The 19,541-nt window shown below is 41.4% G+C and overlaps 1 protein-coding gene across 6 annotated transcripts in view; it reads right to left on the bottom strand.

Annotated features, from left to right (window-relative positions):
* Positions 1 to 914: 914 nt before the first annotated feature.
* The window catches only part of LOC135099687 (pantetheinase-like), a 29,076-nt gene continuing 10,449 nt past the window's right edge, over positions 915 to 19,541 (bottom strand). For 2 of the 6 annotated variants that reach the window (XM_064002098.1, XM_064002099.1), the window contains exons 3-8: positions 17,667 to 17,850; positions 15,597 to 15,743; positions 13,788 to 13,957; positions 13,369 to 13,474; positions 12,963 to 13,071; positions 11,846 to 12,730 (exon numbers count right to left, since the gene is read on the bottom strand). In XM_064002098.1, the coding sequence (XP_063858168.1) occupies positions 11,925 to 12,730; positions 12,963 to 13,071; positions 13,369 to 13,474; positions 13,788 to 13,957; positions 15,597 to 15,743; positions 17,667 to 17,840 (1,512 nt within the window). In that variant the 5' untranslated portion in view covers positions 17,841 to 17,850 and the 3' untranslated portion in view covers positions 11,846 to 11,924. Of the gene's footprint in view, positions 2,622 to 2,807; positions 2,855 to 5,120; positions 5,443 to 9,336; positions 9,415 to 9,733; positions 9,917 to 9,990; positions 10,122 to 10,232; positions 11,526 to 11,845; positions 12,731 to 12,962; positions 13,072 to 13,368; positions 13,475 to 13,787; positions 13,958 to 15,596; positions 15,744 to 17,666; positions 17,851 to 17,995; positions 18,076 to 19,541 lie in introns of those variants that run through there. The other 4 variants (XM_064002100.1, XR_010268286.1, XM_064002097.1 and 1 more) reach the window with 4 other exon arrangements.

Raw genomic sequence — 19,541 nt, 5'->3', positions numbered from 1 at the left:
AATCATATACATACGACGACTAACATTAAATTACTAATTAAATGAGATCAAAAGAACTGAGCGAAAACACCTGTGACCCAAACAGAAAAAGAAAAGAGCAATTGAATCTTTGCTCAAGAGTTGCTCCCAACTTTTAACTTTGTAACATCACTAAATTTCCATGGCAATCCAATTACCAGACAGCCGACAATGAACCGTCGTCTTGTCATCAAACACTTCGAGAAATGTTCACACTAACTGACAATGATATGTATACTTGATGTAAAAAAAAAAAAAAAAAAAAAAAAAAGCTCGTGGTGCGAATAGCATCTTCAGTAATGATGAAAATAATCTTAATAATTAAACACGTAATAGGCTCAGTGATTATTAAAAAAATACAGTAATGCCTTATCGTAGGATATGATACTTCAACAACTACCATGATTTTCCGATTGATATTCGCTAAACGTTGTATAGTAGTTCTTGATCATAATGAGATTCTATATCTTGACAACTTTAAGAGCCATAATTCACTTCCAGTGCGTCGAATAGAATGTGCTTAATGCAATGCATTTGATTGATTCGACTGTGAGTGAGCTTCGACAATCTCTCTCTCTCTCTCTCTCTCTCTCTCTCTCTCTCTCTCTCTCTCTCTGTATATATATATATATATATATATATATATATATATATATATATATATATATATATATATATATATATATATATATATATACACACATATAGTAAAACTTATGTTTTACTATGCGAGGGTGTAAAAAAGTTTCTGGATTCGACAATTCACTGATCTACATTTTTCTTAAAGTTGTGTGCTTCTTAAATTAAATTAGTTAATTCTCATGTAATTTCACGTCCTGAATCCAAATATCACCTTAAAAGATATTTATTGGCTATTGTTTTAAAGATACGAGACATAATATTTGAATATTTTATTGCAATCCACAATGTGTCTTGTTTTATTCCTTATCTACCTGCTTACTTTTTGCTTGACGCTCATATTTGGCTGAAGAAACATCTTTTGCCAATGACCAGCAATAGTCTGCAAGCGTGGCTGTTCTTCATTTACCCTGATACCACTTTTCCATGGCTGAAATATTTTGGTGAAACCTTTCACCGTGTTCGTCACTGACTGCACCACAGTTCGCTAGAAAGAAGTCTGAATGTGAGTCCAAAAGTAAATTTTAAAAGACATGTTACATCCCAAGTTCCTGTAAGCTTTCATGAGTTTTTTTTTTTCTCTCTCATCATTTCTTCATAGTTTTCTTCGGTTTCCGAGAAATCCCTTTGCCACAAACTTGAATGCTTCCCAAGCATCTTTCTCCCACTCATTCAAAGTCGCCATCTTTAAGGTCGCGAATATGAGGACCGATATAGACTCCCTCTTTTAACTTAACGTCGCTCAGTGAGATGAATTTTGTTTTTAAATACTAGTTTCCTTACTGAATTTGCCCATAGCTTTTACAAAGTTCTTCATGAGCCCCAGTTTTATGCGTAGAGGTGGTAACAAAATTTTGCTTGATTCAGCGACAGGTGGATGTTGAACATTTTTCATTCCAGACTCCAATGATTGATGAGGTGGCCAGTCTTTCCTGATATAGGGGGAACCTCTTGCACGGCTGTCCCATTCACATAAAAAAGCAACAATACTTAGTGTATCCACCCTGCAAGCCCATCACAAGACCAACAACCTTTAAATCACCACAGATCTCCCACTGATGTTCACCATATTTTATGCTTTGCAGCATATGTTTTATATTCTCATAAGTTTCTTTCATATGTGGTGCATAGCCCACAAGAACTGACGGCTTATTATTGCCATTATGCAGTAAGACACCTTTTAGACTAGTTTTTGATGAACTTATGAACAGTCTCCAGTGCTTGGGTTCATATTCGATGCCAAATGCTTCCATCACACCATTAATTTTGTTGCAAGCCACTAAATCACCTTACTTTACAAAGAAATCATTGAACTGTTGCTGACGGTCACCGAATTTTTAAATTTTCACATCATCTGCTAGGAGGTTCCACTATTGAAGACGAAAGCCTAGCAGCTCTGCTTTATTCTTGGGTAGTTGTAGATCCCTTGGCGTTCCCTTTGTATTATGAGATGTGGCCTAGAGGAGTGTGTTTTTGCTTCATCAAAATTTAGGTCACTCTGCAGTCCAACGCTGTCATCCTTCTCTTCTTCCTCCTCACCACTTTCCTCATCAGACTAGAATGATACCGAAGTTAGTGCACCAGGAACAGGTAGACCTTCATGTGGGAGAATAGCTGATGGAGTGTCTGGATATTTAAAGAACTGTTTTTCTTCTTTGACAAACCCTTTTGTACTGGAGATGCCGTGCAGAAATAATAATTGTTGGTATGATCTCTTGGCTTTCGCCAGGTCATCGGCACAGCAAAGGGCATTCTTTTCCTCTCCCTGTTTAACCATTGGCGAAGATTAGTAGCACAAGTGTTACAGCATACATGAGGAACCCAGTTCTTATCCTGGTCACCAATCTTGCATCCAAAACATAGTATGCCTTTCTAACCAAAGCACTGTGCTTCTGTGATGAAAAGGTCACCTCACCACAAGTGTAGCAGAAGTTGTCTACTTTATTCACACAACTACGAGGCATCTGGAAAAATAAGCAGAACTTTATAAATCAATCATTACAATAATGAACATGAAAGCTTAGCACAAGTACTTATATAATTCAGTAAGAAAATAAAATTAATATTAAATGTCTAACATGCGTATAAATTGCTTGCTCAATGAACAGTTATTATACATTAAAAAGTATTTGACTAGGAAAATTACTTACATTTCACCACAAAATACACAATTGCAAAGCACAACCACCTTCTATGACTGCTGGGTTCAGTGTTGCCGGATGTCCCGGTAAAATTTTTTGGAGATTTGTTGTCCCCCCCGCAAAAAAAAAAAAAAAAAAATAAATAAATAAATAAATAAAATAAATAAATAAAAAATAAAATAAAATAAAATAAAATAAAAAAAATAAAATAAATAAACAAATAAATAAAATAGATAAATAAATAAATAAGTAAATAAATAAATAATAAAAAAATAAATAAAATAAATAAATAAAATAAATGAATAAATAAATAAGTAAATAAATAAAAATCTAACCATTGAAATTTTCATAGTTAGTATATATTACAAGAATTAAATATTCTTCTTGTAATTAAAAGTTACGCAGTGCAATATTTATCAAGAATGCAACTTTTACAGGGAGATTAAAAGCAATTATATAGCTATTGTTTGCAAATGTATTTACATATATATCTTTATAAATAGAGGAATTGCCAGTAACGATTAGGAAATCAGAGGAGGTAGCAAGGATTGGAGACAGTAGATTGGGAGGCCTAGCATGCGCAGATGACACAGTGTTGATTGCTGAGAAGAAAGAGGATATGAAGAAGTTATTTAGAATAGCAGAGGAATACCAGAGGAACACAGAAGGGAGTGGGACACTAAATGTAGTGACAGGAAATGTAAGGTGATAAAATATAACAGCACAGGATGAAGCCACTGGGTCCTGGCGAACAGTGTGATAGAAGTAATAAATAAATATATATAACTATGTTTAAACATTAATAAAGAGGGAGTAGGAGGAGAAAACAAAGACAAATAAATAAAGGGAATGCAGGAGAATGACACACATGATAATTAACGAAAGAATAGATCAGTTAACAAGTTTGAAATAAGTAGAAGCTTGTGGAAAGGAATGACAGTCCCGTATTGTTTGTATAGATCAGAAGTTACTTATTACTGGGAGGGAGGTCTCATGAAGCTAAAAAAGATCACGGAACATTATAGACAGTGGAGTTTAGGGGTCCCAAATAGTACAGCAGTAGAGGCAATCAGAGGTGAGATGGGATGGAGCACATTCAGGGAAAGGGTAGTGAAAGGAAAACTTAATTTACTTAAGAAGATGGAGGGGCTCAGCGAGGAGAGGTGGGTTACTTAGTGTAGAGGGGAACTCATCTTGGAAAAAAAAAAAATAAAACGGTGGAAACGAAGAGGGAACATAGACCAAGAGTGGCAGAGGCTAGGTAGCAAGATGGTGAGGAAAAAATATAGAAGGGAATGGCAGGACCAGATGACAGTCAGGAATGGAGAGCAAGTCCACGCTTAAATGGTAAAGAATCAAAGAAAGACCGGTGGTACTTCACTGGCATGTAGGAGACTGAAGGAGTAAATTGTTAGTCAAAGCAAGGACAGGAACACTAGAGGTTAAGGCCAGAGTAGGAACGAGCAGGACCAAGATTGTAACTTTTATAGGGGTGGGGGAGGAGACGATTGAACACTTTATTGTGGAGTGCTGTAGATATGAGCGACAGAGAGGTAGACTTATAGAGACAATTATGGGAATCATAAGTGAATCAGAGTGGCAGACTAGACGGTAGGAAATAGATAGAGGGATTCTCAGTGTTGGGATTGTATGGGAGCAAGGAAGAAAGGGAAATGATTGTAAGAGAGATGAAAAAAATGTTCCTTGTGCAAGTCTGAGAAATACACCTGAGAGGTTAGGTGTTAGGAGAACTGTTAACTCCGTGTTCTGCTCTCTCTCTCTCTCTCTCTCTCTCTCTCTCTCTCTCTCTCTCTCTCTCTCTCTCTCTCTCTCTCTCTCTCTCTCTCTCTCTCTCAGGTTAAAATTTAAGATTTTACAGTAACTAATTTCTTAAATTCTGACAGAAGATCAAAATTTCAGATCTCCAGAAATTACTGACAATCTGGCAACACTGACTAGGTCAGTAATGAAGGGCAGTGTGACTGTGAGTATTGTGAGAAACACGGCCGCGAGCCTGTTGGAATCTGTTCTGACATGTAGGTGCATCTTGAAAAGTAGACCAAACAAACAATTTTAATCATGATATTCATTATCAGTGACCTAAAGTTAGTCAAAGATTGTTACTCTGGTTTCGGAAGCATTTTGATTGTTGACCCGTGATATATAATCAGCGACGTGTCATGCTTATAGTCAAGGTCGTCGAATGACTTCGTAATTTGGGTTACAGTGTACGCTGGCCAGTAGGAAATTCCCGCACCTACTCTATCTAAAGCATCTAAATACTATACGTGAATTTCAAATCATGTCTACCATTTTACATACCAGTGGTCGACTCTTGCCGATGTAAGTCAGTTTTTATGTGTGAGGGTGGCGGGGCGAACTCGAGGCGGCTGGTTTGGCCGGAGAGGGAGCTGCTTTCCCTCTCCCAGCAGCAGCTCGGTCTCTGAGACAGCTGAGACAGTGTCTGAGAGCATGGCCTCGGGTTCGATCTCGACTGCTCCAAGTTCCTTCAACAGCGACCTTGTCTGAACAATAGTGTCCTCCAGTAACTGCTGAGCAACCTCTTCAGAATTCACGAGTGCGGTGTCCACGTTGAGGCCTAGGCGCACCTGTCCTCGATAGCTCAGCATGGACACGCCAATCCCTGCAAAAAAGCGAGATGTTAGTCAGGTGCAGGGGCGGGAGGGAACAACAGAAAAACAACGATCATTGTTAATACATTTGTACATTTCATAAACTGGGAAAATTCCAGTGTCATTCTTACTGTGTCTATAGTACCTTATACGTAATGGCTAATCAGCATTTTAATATATATATATATATATATATATATATATATATATATATATATATATATATATATATATATATATATATATATATATATATATATATATATATATATATATATATATATATATATATATATATATATATATATATATATATATATATATATATATATATATATGTGAAGAATACTTCATACATGGACGGATAAAGCTCCTGTACGGAGTTAGCAGCTGGAAGGGTGAGAAAAACTAGCGGAGACGTCTCAGAACGGCTAACTTCATAGAAGCTGTTTTAGCTAGAGATGAGATGTGAAGTTTCCAGTTTAGATTGTAAGTAAAGGACAGACCGAGGATGTTCAGTGTTGAAGAGTGGGGTAGCTGAGTGTCATGAAGAAGGGAGTATATTTGTCTGGAAGATTGTGTCGAGTTGATAGATGGAGAAATTGAGTTTTTGAGACATTGAACAATACTAAGTTTGCTCTGCCCCAATCAGAATTTTAGAGAGATCAGAAGTCAGGCATTCTGTGGCTTCCCTTCATGAACTGTTTAATTCCTGAAGGGTTAGACGTCTACGAAAAGACGTAGAAAAGTGCAGGGTGGTATCATCACAGTTGGAGTGGATAGGACAAGAAGTTTGGTTTAGAAGATCATTGATGAATAACAGGAAGAGAGTGGGTGACAAGACAGAACCCTGAGGAATACCATTGTTAATAGATTTAAGAGAACAGTGACCGTCTACCACAGCAGCAATAGAACGGTCAGAAAGAAAACTTGAGATGAATTTACAGAGAGAAGGAGAGAACCCGTAAGAGGGTAGTTTGGAAATCAAAGCTTTGTGCCAGACTATCAAAAGCTTTTGATATGTCTAAGGCAACAGCAAAAGTTTCACCAAAATCTCTAAGAGAGGATGACCAAGACTCAGTAAGGAGGACCAGAAGATCACCAATAGAGCGGCCTTGACGAAACCTATACTGGCGATCAGATAGAAGGTTGTGAAGTGATAGATATTTAAGAATCTTCCTGTTGAGGATAGATTCTAAAACTTTAGATAGGCAGGAAATTAAAGAAACAGGACGGTAGTTTGAAGGATTAGAACGGTCACCCTCTTTAGGAACAGGTTGAATGTAGGCAAACTTCCAGCAAGAAGGAAAGGTAGATGTTGACAGACAGAGTTCAAAGAGTTTGACTAGGCAAGGTACAAACACGGAGGCACAGTTTCGGAGAACAATAGGAGGGCCCCCATCACCTCCTTAAGCCTTCCGAGGGTTTAGGCCAGCGAGGGCGTGGAAAACTTCACTGCAAAATATTTACATAGGTAGCATGAAGTAGTCAGAGGGTGGAGAGAGGGAGGAATAAGCCTTGAATCATCCAAGGTAGAGTTTTACCAAAGATTTTAACGAAGAGTTCAGCTATAGAGATAGATATGATAGCAGTGGTGCCATCTGGTCGAAATAAAGGAGGGAAATAAGAAGAAGCAAAGTTATTGGAGATGCTTTTGGCTAGGTGCCAGAGGTCACGAGTGGAGTTAGATTTTGAAAGATTTTGACACTTTCTATTAATGATGGAGTTTTTGGCTAAATGGAGAACAGACTTGGCATGGTTCCAGGCAAAAATATAAAGCACTTGAGATTCTGGTGATGGAAAGCTCAAGTACCTTTTATGGGCCGCCGTATAGCACGGCCGTATAGCACGAGCCGTATGGCACGAGAACGGGCTGTGTTAAACCAAGGTTTGGAAGGTTTAGGTTAAGAGAAAGAGTAAGGAATGTATGCCTCCATGAAAGACACTATCACCTCTGTTATGCACTCAACACACAGAGATGACTCTCTGACATGGAAGCAGTAATCATTCCAAGGAAAATCATCATAATACCTCTTCAGATCCCTCCAACTAGCAGAGGCAAAACGTCAGAGCCACCTTCCCTCCCGAGGAGGGATTGGAGCGATAGGACAAGATACAGATATGAGATTGTGATCGAAGGAGCCCAACGGAGAAGACAGGATAACAGCATAAGCAGGATTAGAAGTTAGAAAATGGTCAAGAATATTAGGCGTATCTCCAAGATGGTCAGAAATATGATTAGGGTGTTGCATCAATTGCTCTAGGTCGTGGAGGGTAGCAAAGTTACAGTTTAGTTCACCAGGATGGTCAGTGAAGGGAGAGGAAAGGCAAAGCTGGTGGTGAACACTGAAGTCTCCAAGAATGGAGATCTCTGCAAAAGGGAAGAGAATCAGAATTGCTCCACTTTGGAAGTTAAGTACTCAAAGAATTTCTTATAGTTAGCGGAGTTAGGTGAGAGGTATAAAACACAGATAAATTTAGTTTGACAATGACTCTGTAGTCGTAGCTAGATGGTGGAAAACACGGGAGATTCAAGAGCGTGGGCACGAGAGCAAGTTAAGTCACTGTGCACATAGACGCAACATCCAGCTGTATATTGAAAATGAGGATAGAGAAAGTAGGAGGGAACAGAAAAGGAGCTACTGTTAGTTGCCTCAGGTAACTGTGTTTCAGTGACGAAAAGAAGATGAGGTTTAGTAGAGGAGAAGTGGTGTTCTACGGAATGAAAATTAGATCTAAGACCGCGACTGTTGCAGAAGTTAATGAAGAAAAAGTTGAGGGAGGGTGTCAAAACACCCCAGAAGAACAGTCCGGCCTGGCGACATTTGTGGTCCCAGCCCCAGATGGGGTCTCCGAGGCTGGTGTAGGAGTCGCCATAATAATTTTGAATTTTGAGTGAAGGGTGTGTGTGTAATTAGGTGCTTCTTGTTCTGTGTGAAGGAAGAGAGTTATCTTTAGAGGGCAGGTTGTGACTGCCCCCTTATGTTGTGAAACACAAAAGGGAGACGTTCAGTTAGGTCACAACTGAGTTTAATGATAAGTTCACAGCATCCTTTGATCCAGTGCTTTAGACCTCACTGCGAGTAATTATTGTTTCGGCATGTGCCGGGCGAGAGAGAGAGAGAGAGAGAGAGAGAGAGAGAGAGAGAGAGAGAGAGAGAGAGAGAGAGAGAGAGAGAGAGAGAGAGAGAGAGAGAGAGAGAGAGAGAGAGAGAGAGAGAGAGAGAGAGAGAGAATATGTATGATAAGAAAAATTTTAATTATTAAACGACTTGATAACTTGTTTGTGTCACGAAATTATGAGTTTATATTTCTCCTTTGTAAATGACCTAGCTTTACGTTATCTGAAGTAGCCGCTCCGAATCAGCATGTGGTATCAAGGGGGTTGTTGTTCACGTGTGCATATGCGAGGCCAAACGATATTCAGCATCTCTTGCCCCTCGTAGCAAGGATAGGTACGCGTGCAGTATCAACAGTAGGCAACCATTACTTGGTCATGAAAAAAAAAAAACTATTGCGTCTATTCTAAGTTATTCTGTGGTAAAAGCATGCTGTAGAAGAGAAGGAAAATGGGAATGAGTAAGTGCTTCACACAATATTTATTTAAATTATATTTATTTATTTATAAATTTATAAATTTGCGGGGATACGCAGTCGAGTGAAAACTAATGAAAATTACATTTCCTGCATTTGCAAAGCGGACACGCCTACACTAGCAGTTCTTTTTATCCATGCAGGCAATTACGGTAGAAAAAAATAGCAAGTAGAACTTCAGTTTAGATCCTGCCAGAATGATTGCTCTTCCCACAGCTGTGAGGGAACGAGGGGTCCTAACCAAAGCGGGGCGTCGGGTACAAGAGGGTTGGGGAAGAGCTTTGTAGGTGAAGGAGAAGGAAGTCACGCACCTGTTCGGCTCTTGTTAGGAATCCAGAACATGATGTCGTCCACGACTCCCCCGAACATGTGTATTGTCTCCTGAGGCCCTGAAATAACAGAGTAATCATAACGCGCCCCGCCGTCACTGCCCAACCCTTAACACCCGTTTCTCCTCTGACAGGCTTCGCAAAACTTTCATATCAAACACGAACCCTCAGACGTAAGCTCACAAATTAGCCTGAAGGAGTTAAGAAGCCATATTAACAAGCAAATCCATTATTTTCTCTGTCTTCGCTGCCTGGTAACCCCAGTGTATCCCCTTCGCATGTGGGGCTTCCTCTGTCGCCTGAAGCATGGGAAGGGAACTCAGGGGATTCGGTCATAGTAACTCAACCAGACAACACGAGAAGAGTGGCATGTACTCACCAGGGAGATTAGAAGCCACCAGGGTGACTCCATGGGTGTTGAGGGCACGGCGGGCTAGGGGTCCAGGCAGCAAGTTGGTGAACATGTCTAGTACCACGTAATTGACGATGATGTCCGGAGATTCCTTCAGTCTCTCCAGCCGGCGATGAATTGCCTCGAGTCTCGCCAAAAGTGCCATCGGGCCTGTGGGAGCAGTTCTCATGCTGTACCACTAATTGCACATGTATCTCAAGCGATCAGCTGGCATCAGGACTTACCAGTGGGAAGAGAAAATGTGCAGAGGGACAGATTGTTAGTGACTGCGAGGGTGTCAGTGGGCGGGGTGACATCCACGGGCAGCACCGTCACCACTCGCTGTGGCATTGCGTCTCCCTTAGTTTTCAAGTATCTACCGATGCACAGAAGAGCAAACTACGTCACTAACAATAAATCTTAATGAAATAGCATGTAATTTGTACAAATTCACCCAAGTCTCTACTTCATATGAATTATTACTAACCTGTGGAGGGCTTGAGCTAAGCCTGCCAGTAACAGGTCGTTGACAGTCACCCCAGCCAGACTACGGCCTTCTTTGAGGGCTGCCAGCGACATAGGGGACGACCACGCTAATATCTTTCGACCCTCTAACCGGCACCCATGTAGAGGTGACGGTTCGCCCCGCCTCAGCACGCGACGCATCACCCACGGCGTATTCGAGACTGCCCATAGGAGGCGGCCCAGACGAGCTAAGCGACTGTCTTGGTGATGGCGGGCTATAGGGAGTGTCTGTGGCTTTTCAAGAGGACTGTCGAGCAGGGCAGACAGCAGCAAGGTAATGAAGGATCGACCGTCACCAAGCGAATGGTGGAGACGCACCAAGACTGCAGTGTGGGGCTCGTGCTGCTTCCCGTAGCTGGCCATAGAAGCCACGAGCAGTTCCCAACCGGAGTGGCCTCGCACGAAGGGGAGTTTATTGCGAGAGGTTATCTCTTCCAGGAGGTCAATCTCGTCTCTCAGTTCCCGTTGCATCTCTCTTACGTGACTAGTGACTTGAAAATTATCCTCCCACATCCAGACGACAACTCCGCACCGTTTCCCCACCATCTGTCTAAATTTTGGATGTAATAGGCGGCCCTTGGAATCCCGAGCATTCAGAACATGCTCCTGTAGTCGTTTTCTTGCAGTAGCAATTTCCACACGACCTCGCACCACCAACACCCCACTGATCACTGCCCTTGCACCTGCTGAATCCAGAGCAAAGAGTGCTTCGATGCCTGAAGCCACGTGCACTATTTTTCTGTGTTTGATAAGCACGACCAGCAGAGCCAAACAACGCCACAGCCACAGCACTATAAGCACTGGCACCATCACAGGCAGCGCTGCGATCACTATTATTGCCCCCAGTAGAGTCTTTATTCCCCCTGTCACACACTCCAGCCCGCCCATCTTTACGGAAACAGCTGCTCCACGCCCGCGGGAAAACTGCCGTTGGGGGGTGAATGTTGCAATGGAGGCGTCCGTGGTTCAGTGGGAGCGCGGGAGCACTGACTTCCGTCCACCGTCAGTGCCTCGCCTTAGTGCTGCTGTCCTGCTGCACTATGCTTGCCTCACGGGTGTGGGGAGTGAGCGTGGAGGTGCGGAAGCGTTAGTGAGAGAAAAGAGGTAGGCTCAAGACCACATGGTTTCAATAAGAGACACGCAGGGATGAAAGCATGCAGAATTCTCAACACAGACAACTTTGTTATAGCTGCCCACATTCGCTATTCGAAGTTCCATCTTACAGCAAAAAAATAAATAAATAAATAAATGAATAAATAAAAAAAATAAAATAAAATGAAATAAAATAAATAAATAAATAAAATAAATAAATAATTAAATAAATAAAACAAATAAATAAATAAAATAAGTAAAGAAATGAATAAATAAATAAATAAATAAATAAAATAAGTAAAGAAATGAATAAATAAATAAATAAATATATATATATATATATATATATATATATATATATATATATATATATATATATATATATATATATATATATATATATATATATATATATATATATATATATATATATATATATATATATATATATATAAACACCTGAAAGGAAAACAATACCAGCTCTTCTTTGTAAGGTTTATTGCCTCAGATAGGTTACTGTTTTGTCAGAGCTGTGGAACCATTGCCACTGCAGCCCTGAATGTTACACTAAGTCGCGCTGATACCATCGACCCATTAGGGTGACGGACAGTAAAGGGCCAGTCTCACCCGTGACGTGGATGACAGTCTTGCGTTGGTCGCGGCTCAAGGGAATACTGTTAAAGTCCCACAGGTGCTCTGAAACCAGGGTCAGATCCCGACGCATCACAGAAGGAAAGACGTGAAGAGTCCCAAACATGCCGCTAACTTCCTGAAGCAGAAAACTGGAAGCCAGCGGCGGGTCTTCACCCTCAACACGAGCACAAGAGTTGACCTCATCACTGAGACAGAAAACAACAGAACACACTTGAATGTACATAGAGTACACGCCGCCACCCTTCTCCACCAGCCCACTGTACGCCAGCAGCATGTAGTGCCCAGTCATCGAGGTGTTGCCGGGGAAGGTGTAGCTAACGTTGCAACACAGGCCGTCGTTGTGGCAGAGCGAGGCCGTGACAGAGGAAGCAGCCTCCTCCAGCAGTAGGTGGTTGTAGCGGGACAGATCCTCGTGAATGAACACCATGTCCTGCAGCTGTGGCTTCTGTTGTGCTCCTTCATGTTGTTTCCCATCCTCCAATAAGTCCTTTCTGGGCCTGGACACCCTCGTCGCGTGGCCAGTAGACGTGTTAGTGGTGAGGGACGCCACAAGGAGGGTGATGCCGCCGTTGTGGTCGTAAGTGTAGGACGATAGTTGTCGAGGGGCACCTGGGAAGAGGCCAGACCCCAGCATGCCCTTCGCTGTGTTGTGGTAGTTGGCGACCAGCAGGTTTACCCCCAGCCCAGCGCTCCAGGCCCGAAACATCTGGGGAGCTGCGCGAGTGCGCGCGCCCACACACACACACACACACACACACACACACACACACATTAATAAATAGATAAGTGTATAAAGAAATATTTATTTATATCTATATATTTAGAATCTAGATAGAAAGATGGATAATCTAGTTATCTAGATATTTATCCAGATAATAATTCAATAAATAATGAATACTACTTCACAAGAAGTTATCTCAGTTCGCTCTCAAGCAGCGCCACGGACCTGTGAGGAAGGGCAGCTCGTCTATCCAGGCTGTGCTCATTGCCACATCGCGCACTCCGCCCTCCACGTTGGCCAAGCCCGGAGACTCGTACATGATGTCGAAGCAGATCTGCTGAAGACAGTCAGCTTAGCTTCTCCAGGGACTCCACACAACCCGAAGAACATGCACAGGCTCTCTCTCTCTCTCTCTCTCTCTCTCTCTCTCTCTCTCTCTCTCTCTCTCTCTCTCTCTCTCTCTCTCTCTCTCTCTCTATATATATATATATATATATATGTCTTTTTTTTTTCCTATGAGAGACACTGGAAAGCTTCAAAACAACTACAGAAAAAAAAAAATATATAAAACTCCGTTAAAAGTAAGGTCGGTTCTTTGCCATAGGCCTGACGCTTCATATGTACAGTCTACCTGCAACGTAAAGGTGACGCCGAAGTCAGTAGTGAAGACTGCGGTGGCGTCACTCTCGTCGCCAGGGATGAACCCTGGCTCCAGGAACAGGTGCTTCTTGCGGTACCTACAGAAACCAGCTATAATGCACACCACCAACACTCCTCATACAACAGCAACTTGTACATGATTACAGTGGTGACAAAGAAGAGTGAAATAAATCAGACTCAGGTATTTGATGACTTCTTCCAAGACTAGTTATAGTTAATCCAGGCAGTACAAATCCTGGTGACGCATGAGTAACTGGGAAAATTGGAAAACAGTGTTTCACTTGTGTACTGGTGAGTCCATTTATGTTGGAGAGAACTTCGCAGCTTCAAACAAAGTAACAAACTGGAGCTCGCTCACAGAAGTATTCTAAGGAAGTATAGACTTCTTACCTGGCCACCAGCGCCCCACAGTGGTCCAGAACCACCTGGGTGTTGTACAGGTAGTACCCCACGTCGGGGCAATCCAGTATTTGGTTAGGGCTGCAGTGGACCAGCTCTATAAGGTCCACTACGAGGTACAGCTTTAGTTGGGCCGCACCGCAGCTGAGCTCACGCAACACCTGCATCGGCGTGAGATTCTCCACATTACCGTGCTGGTATAGACGCGGTGCATGGGACTGATCCTTCTCAAAACACACATCATACCCCGAATAAAAGTTTCAACTGCTACACTGGCATACTTGGAAGAAAATATGGTTAATTGCATTTCAGAGAGAGAGAGAGAGAGAGAGAGAGAGAGAGAGAGAGAGAGAGAGAGATACAGGCCACAACAGGCCTTGCGGTCCTCACGAGGTGGCCTATCCTAGGACTACAAAGGTGATAGTAGGAGAAAAGGACAGCAAAGGAAAGGGTTCTCTCCCCGCCCTCCATTCCCTCCGGCGTAAGCCATACAGGAAACAGGTCGGAAATAAATACCTTGCGGGATTAGAGAAGTAAAAAACCCGAAGGAAATTTTATAGGAAAGAATTAAAATGGATGAAATGAAGTCCCTCCATTTTCTGGAGGCAAGAAATTTTAATCTCTAACAGACAAACGCTGTTAACCGCGGATTTGAGGCAAAATATTTATCAAAACGGCGTTTAAAATTACCTATGGTATTGCAGTATATCACGTCTCGAGGAAGACCATTCCATAGATTGACGACATGATGAAAGAAATATTTTTTTATTCAAGTGCGCTGAAGGATTTCCCAACAATTTTGCAGACGTTTCCTCGCGTGTAATTTCAATAATCTATTGTGAAATACTTACTACAGTCCATGTTATCAATGGCTTTGATGATTTTAAACACTTGTATTAAGTCGTCTTTTAGTCTTCTTTATGTTAATGGGAATAGATATAATTCTTTAAGACGATCTTCTTACGATTTGTTTCTTAGGCATGGTATAATTTTTTGTTACTCTACACTGAACTCGTTCTAATTTATGTCTTTCTGGTAATAGGGGCACCATGCTTGAGAGCAATATCCCGAAAGGGGACGAATCAGGGAGTTATATAGAGTAAGGGTCATATCTTTAGATTTATATTCAAATGATCTGCAGATTAAGCCAGTTATTTTATTTTTCTTTCTTTACAACTTCTGAACATTGTTGGCTAGGTTTTAGGCTTCTTGATATTGTTACTCCTAAATCAATTTCGCTGTCTACACTTTTAAGTTGGGTACCATTCATAATATACTTTACTTTTTCGTTTCGTTTCGTTTCGTTTCGAGAGAGAGAGAGAGAGAGAGAGAGAGAGAGAGAAACGAAGATTATGAATATCTGTTATGATAAGGACGGAATTCCCGCCACAATAAGGGGTTGGGTGTTCATCTGACATCAGGGGACATCTTTGTTCATCACTTACCTTGCATTCTTTACCATACCTCCTATAACTAGTAACCGCACGTGTGGTATGCATTATAGTTATATTACTTTAATCTTATGATGTGCTTGACAAACAAAGTCCAAATGCTACGTATTTTTTATTTCATTTATTTTTACTTTTCCTCATTAATTCAAGTGTGTTTGCATCTGTAATAAATGCATACCTAATACTGTACAAGTACTTTGAATTGTACCCAAACCTGACTCGTATCGTTGCACCGTTACCACAAGTACGTGCCACCAGAGATAACACTACTACCACCACTACCACAATCACAACTCACGCACCTCTACCACCTATAATCCGCTGCCATCATCGCTGAGCCAGGACCTACCTGGGTGTGGCTGCTGGTCTGGTTGAGGAAGCACAGCACCACCTGGTCTGCTGGATGCGGCACCACCTGGGCAAGAGACAACACATCGCCGCCCTCCAGGTTGGTGCTGGTGAGGCCGTACTCCGGGAACACCATGATGTCGGCGCCCTTCAAGAAGTGCCGGGAAAATCCAGTTACCGGTCCATTGCCAATCACAACTTCGATGTAACGTCTCTCAAGCCACTGCACTTACTGTGTGGTCTACCTATTCAATTTAAGAAGACTTGTGGTTCTCAGTTGTAGAAACAAAGTATAAAGGAAACTTTCTATTAACAACACTACTCCTCTTCAAATTTTTATTCAGTTTTGGATACACCTAATTGATGTTGGAAATGTTCAATAATTATTTTTATTTACTAATTCGGGTCTGGTGTTCTTAATCCATCTTCTAATATGATTTTCCCTCGTCGCGTGGAACAGTCCCATTGCTGTTTGATATTATGCAAGCTGCCACTGTTGAGCGCTTTATGTTCTCTTGTATAATTTCGCACAGAAATTTTCAGTTTTCTACTAACTTATTTATTTATCTATCTATCTATCTATCTATCTATCTATCTATCTATCTATCTATCTATCTATCTATATATATATATATATATATATATATATATATATATATATATATATATATATATATATATATATATATATATATATATCTTTTTTTTTTTACCTTCCTAATGTGAGTTACATTCTTTCTTATATTATTGTTCCCCTTTGCAATAAACTGTCTCATTATTTTCTCTTCACATTGTTGCATACAGAATTAACACGCCCCTCGAGGACTAGCAACCAGATGCTTCGAAGAGTTCTACGAAGTAGCGGCGCTACAGCTGCCGCTGACCCCCGATCCCCGTTAATGCGGTGGTTTTAAAAAAATAGGTAATAGGTACTTTAAGCAGCGGAGCAAGTTAATAAAGGACCTTCCCCCAGCGACTGGGGGATTCAAAATTTTTGACGCGTCGCAGACCTCCCGCTTGCACGCCCCACGCCAAGTGTCACGCTACCATGATGGTTGCGGCGAGTGACATGTTCCCATAAATGACAGTATTTTCAATATGTGGAGCTTAATCTGCATTCTGATAACACTATCGTGTTCATGAGAGTTTTTCCTACTTAATGTAATAATATATTTCAGCATTCAATGAATAGCTGTTGAAAATAGCGAGCATAAGTAAAACATGTTATATATTTTTTTTTCTAACATCTTCACGGTTCAACTCGTCGCAATACCTTTTTTTTTTTTGTTTTGTTTTCTCAAGTTTTTACAATACATCTTGATTCAACAGCCACTGCTGAGTCTGATGGTGTGAACCAAAACTGGCTATCCCGTATATGAAGTGAGTTATAGCAAATAATTCGCGCATTTTGCGCGCCCGAACTTGATCTGTAGTGATGAGGCGATAATTGCGCGAGTTGCGAGGAAGAAACCTTCGCTCACATGGCGATAAATCGAAATATGCAAAATACGGAAAAATGGTGAGTCTGACGAAAAAATGTCTTAAAATAAGAAAGATGCGCCGTCAAAAGTTACAATTCAGAGAGTATTTCCGAGACAAATCGAAATTTTTATATGCGATGGACACCAAAAGATGCTCCTGGCCAAATAATCGTTGTATCCTCCAGGGCCCAGGCAGAGCGATGGGTTGCAGAGATGTGTAGTAACAAAATTATAAGCCCCTCGCTATTCCCTCGGGGAATAAGTCAATTAACCAAGTCAATTAAGCCAAGTCAAGAGTGTTACACATATTAATCACTCGTGGCATACATTCTAGTCACGCGGCTTTAACCACTCAAATGCTAGGCACCTCTGCACACTGCAAATCCCTAAAGTATGAAAGTGATTTCGTTTACAAATTTGCATTTGCGCCGATTTTTATGCAACTTTACTGTTTTGCGTCTGCGAAAATACTTCAGCAAATTCAAAGTTTGCTTCAAGCAGTAAAACAATATGACATGCTATCATAATAGTATTAAAGATGTATAAGTATTTAACTATATTTTAATATTATGTTTGCTATACCGCCTCACCTGCTGCCTGGCTAAGGCGGCGTGCTCCAGGAATATGCGGGCATTCTCTTGCAAGATGGCAAGCCCTCCTGACTCCCAACTACTGTAGGGTTCATGTTCCAGCACCGCGCCTGTATACCGCACTTCGTCGGCCCCCACAGCCGCTGCCAGCAACAGCAACCGCACACACAGCATGATGCCAGCTCTGAAGAGAGGACAATAGCTATGTATGCGTCTGGCGAAGCGCACATAATCTTACCTGCAGGTGTCAACATATGATATCCCCCGATAACAGCGATGCTCGGTCACATGTAACTCGTATGTACACACACGCCTCGACACACACGAACAATGGTGGTGTTGTAGGTAGGACATTAGGTGTGCTGCCTGATGCAATAGTTGAAAACGGTTGCATTCCTATAGGCAGCCACTCAAGTGCACGAAAACCTTGGTTTGCTCCTTGTTCAACTTTTTTTTTTTTATTCCAGTTACCCTCTTTTCCTTTTCATCGTCATCAGTAATATCCACCTATTCTTGAATATATCATGAGATACCGAACAAAAATCTAATCAATGGGAATAAAATGAAAAGTAGACCTACCCAAGGGCAACAAAATCTACGCAACGCTTCAATAACCAGCAGTTCACTTGTTTTCTTAAAGGTGAATAGAAAAAGTGTTCTAATCTTATTTAATTTGGCTCTAAACAGGTTCTTGATACTTCTTTCCCTAAATGAAATCGAAAAAAAAAAAAATGGAAAAGGAAAATAAGGCGGAGTTCCAGTCTTGATGGGCAAACAGACCAACGGGCGTGTTCAGGTCTGAATGAAGTGCTTGCCAAGTTTAAGAACATTTTAAATTAGTTGACCCTAGTTACTCATGTTAGTTAGTTAACCCCATGTTAGTGACTGAAAATCGAAATACATATGTGCTGTTAAGAATTTTTTTTTTTTTTTTTTATGTAGGAAGGACACTGGCCAAGGGCAACAAAAATCTAATAAAAAAATGCCCACTGAAATGCCAGTCCCATAAAAGGGTCAAAGCAGTGGTCAAAAATTGATGAATAAGTGTCTTGAAACCTCCCTCTTGAAGGAATTCAAATCATACGAAGGTGGAAATACAGAAGCTGGCAGGGAGTTCCAGAGTTTACCAGAGAAAGGGATGAAAGATTGAGAATACTGGTTAACTCTTGCGTTAGAGAGGTGGACAGAATAGGGGTGAGAGAAAGAAGAAAGTCTTGTGCAGCGAGGCCACGGAAGGAGGGGAGGCATGCAGTTAGCAAGATCAGAAGAGCAGTTAGCATGAAAATAGCGGTAGAAGACAGCTAGATATGCAACATTGCGGCGGTGAGAGAGAGGCTGATGATAGTCAGTTAGAGGAGAGGAGTTGATGAGACGAAAAGCTTTTGATTCCACCCTGTCTAGAAGAGCAGTATGAGTGGAACCCCCTCAGACATGTGAAGCATACTCCATACATGGACGGATAAGGCCCTTGTACAGAGTTATCAGCTGGGGGGGTGAGAAAAACTGGCGGAGACGTCTCAGAACGCCTAACTTCATAGAAGCTGTTTTAGCTAGAGATGAGATGTGAAGTTTCCAGTTCAGATTATAAGTAAGGGGCAGACCGAGGATGTTCAGTGTAGAAGAGGGGGACAGTTGAGTGTCATTGAAGAAGGGGATAGTTGTCTGGAAGGTTGTGTTGAGTTGATAGATGGAGGAATTGAGTTTTTGAGGCATTGAACAATACCAAGTTTGCTCTGCCCCAATCAGAAATTTTAGAAAGATCAGAAGTCAGGCGTTCTGTGGCTTCCCTGCGTGATATGTTTAACTCCTGAAGGGTTGGACGTCTATGAAAAGACGTGAAAAAGTGCAGGGTGGTATCATCAGCGCAGGAGTGGA

The sequence above is a fragment of the Scylla paramamosain genome, chromosome 4, assembly GCF_035594125.1.
Source record: "Scylla paramamosain isolate STU-SP2022 chromosome 4, ASM3559412v1, whole genome shotgun sequence".
Taxonomy (NCBI): domain Eukaryota; kingdom Metazoa; phylum Arthropoda; class Malacostraca; order Decapoda; family Portunidae; genus Scylla; species Scylla paramamosain.
The sequence above is the reverse complement of the archived record's forward strand: the minus strand, read 5'-3'. Positions and strand labels throughout refer to the sequence as shown.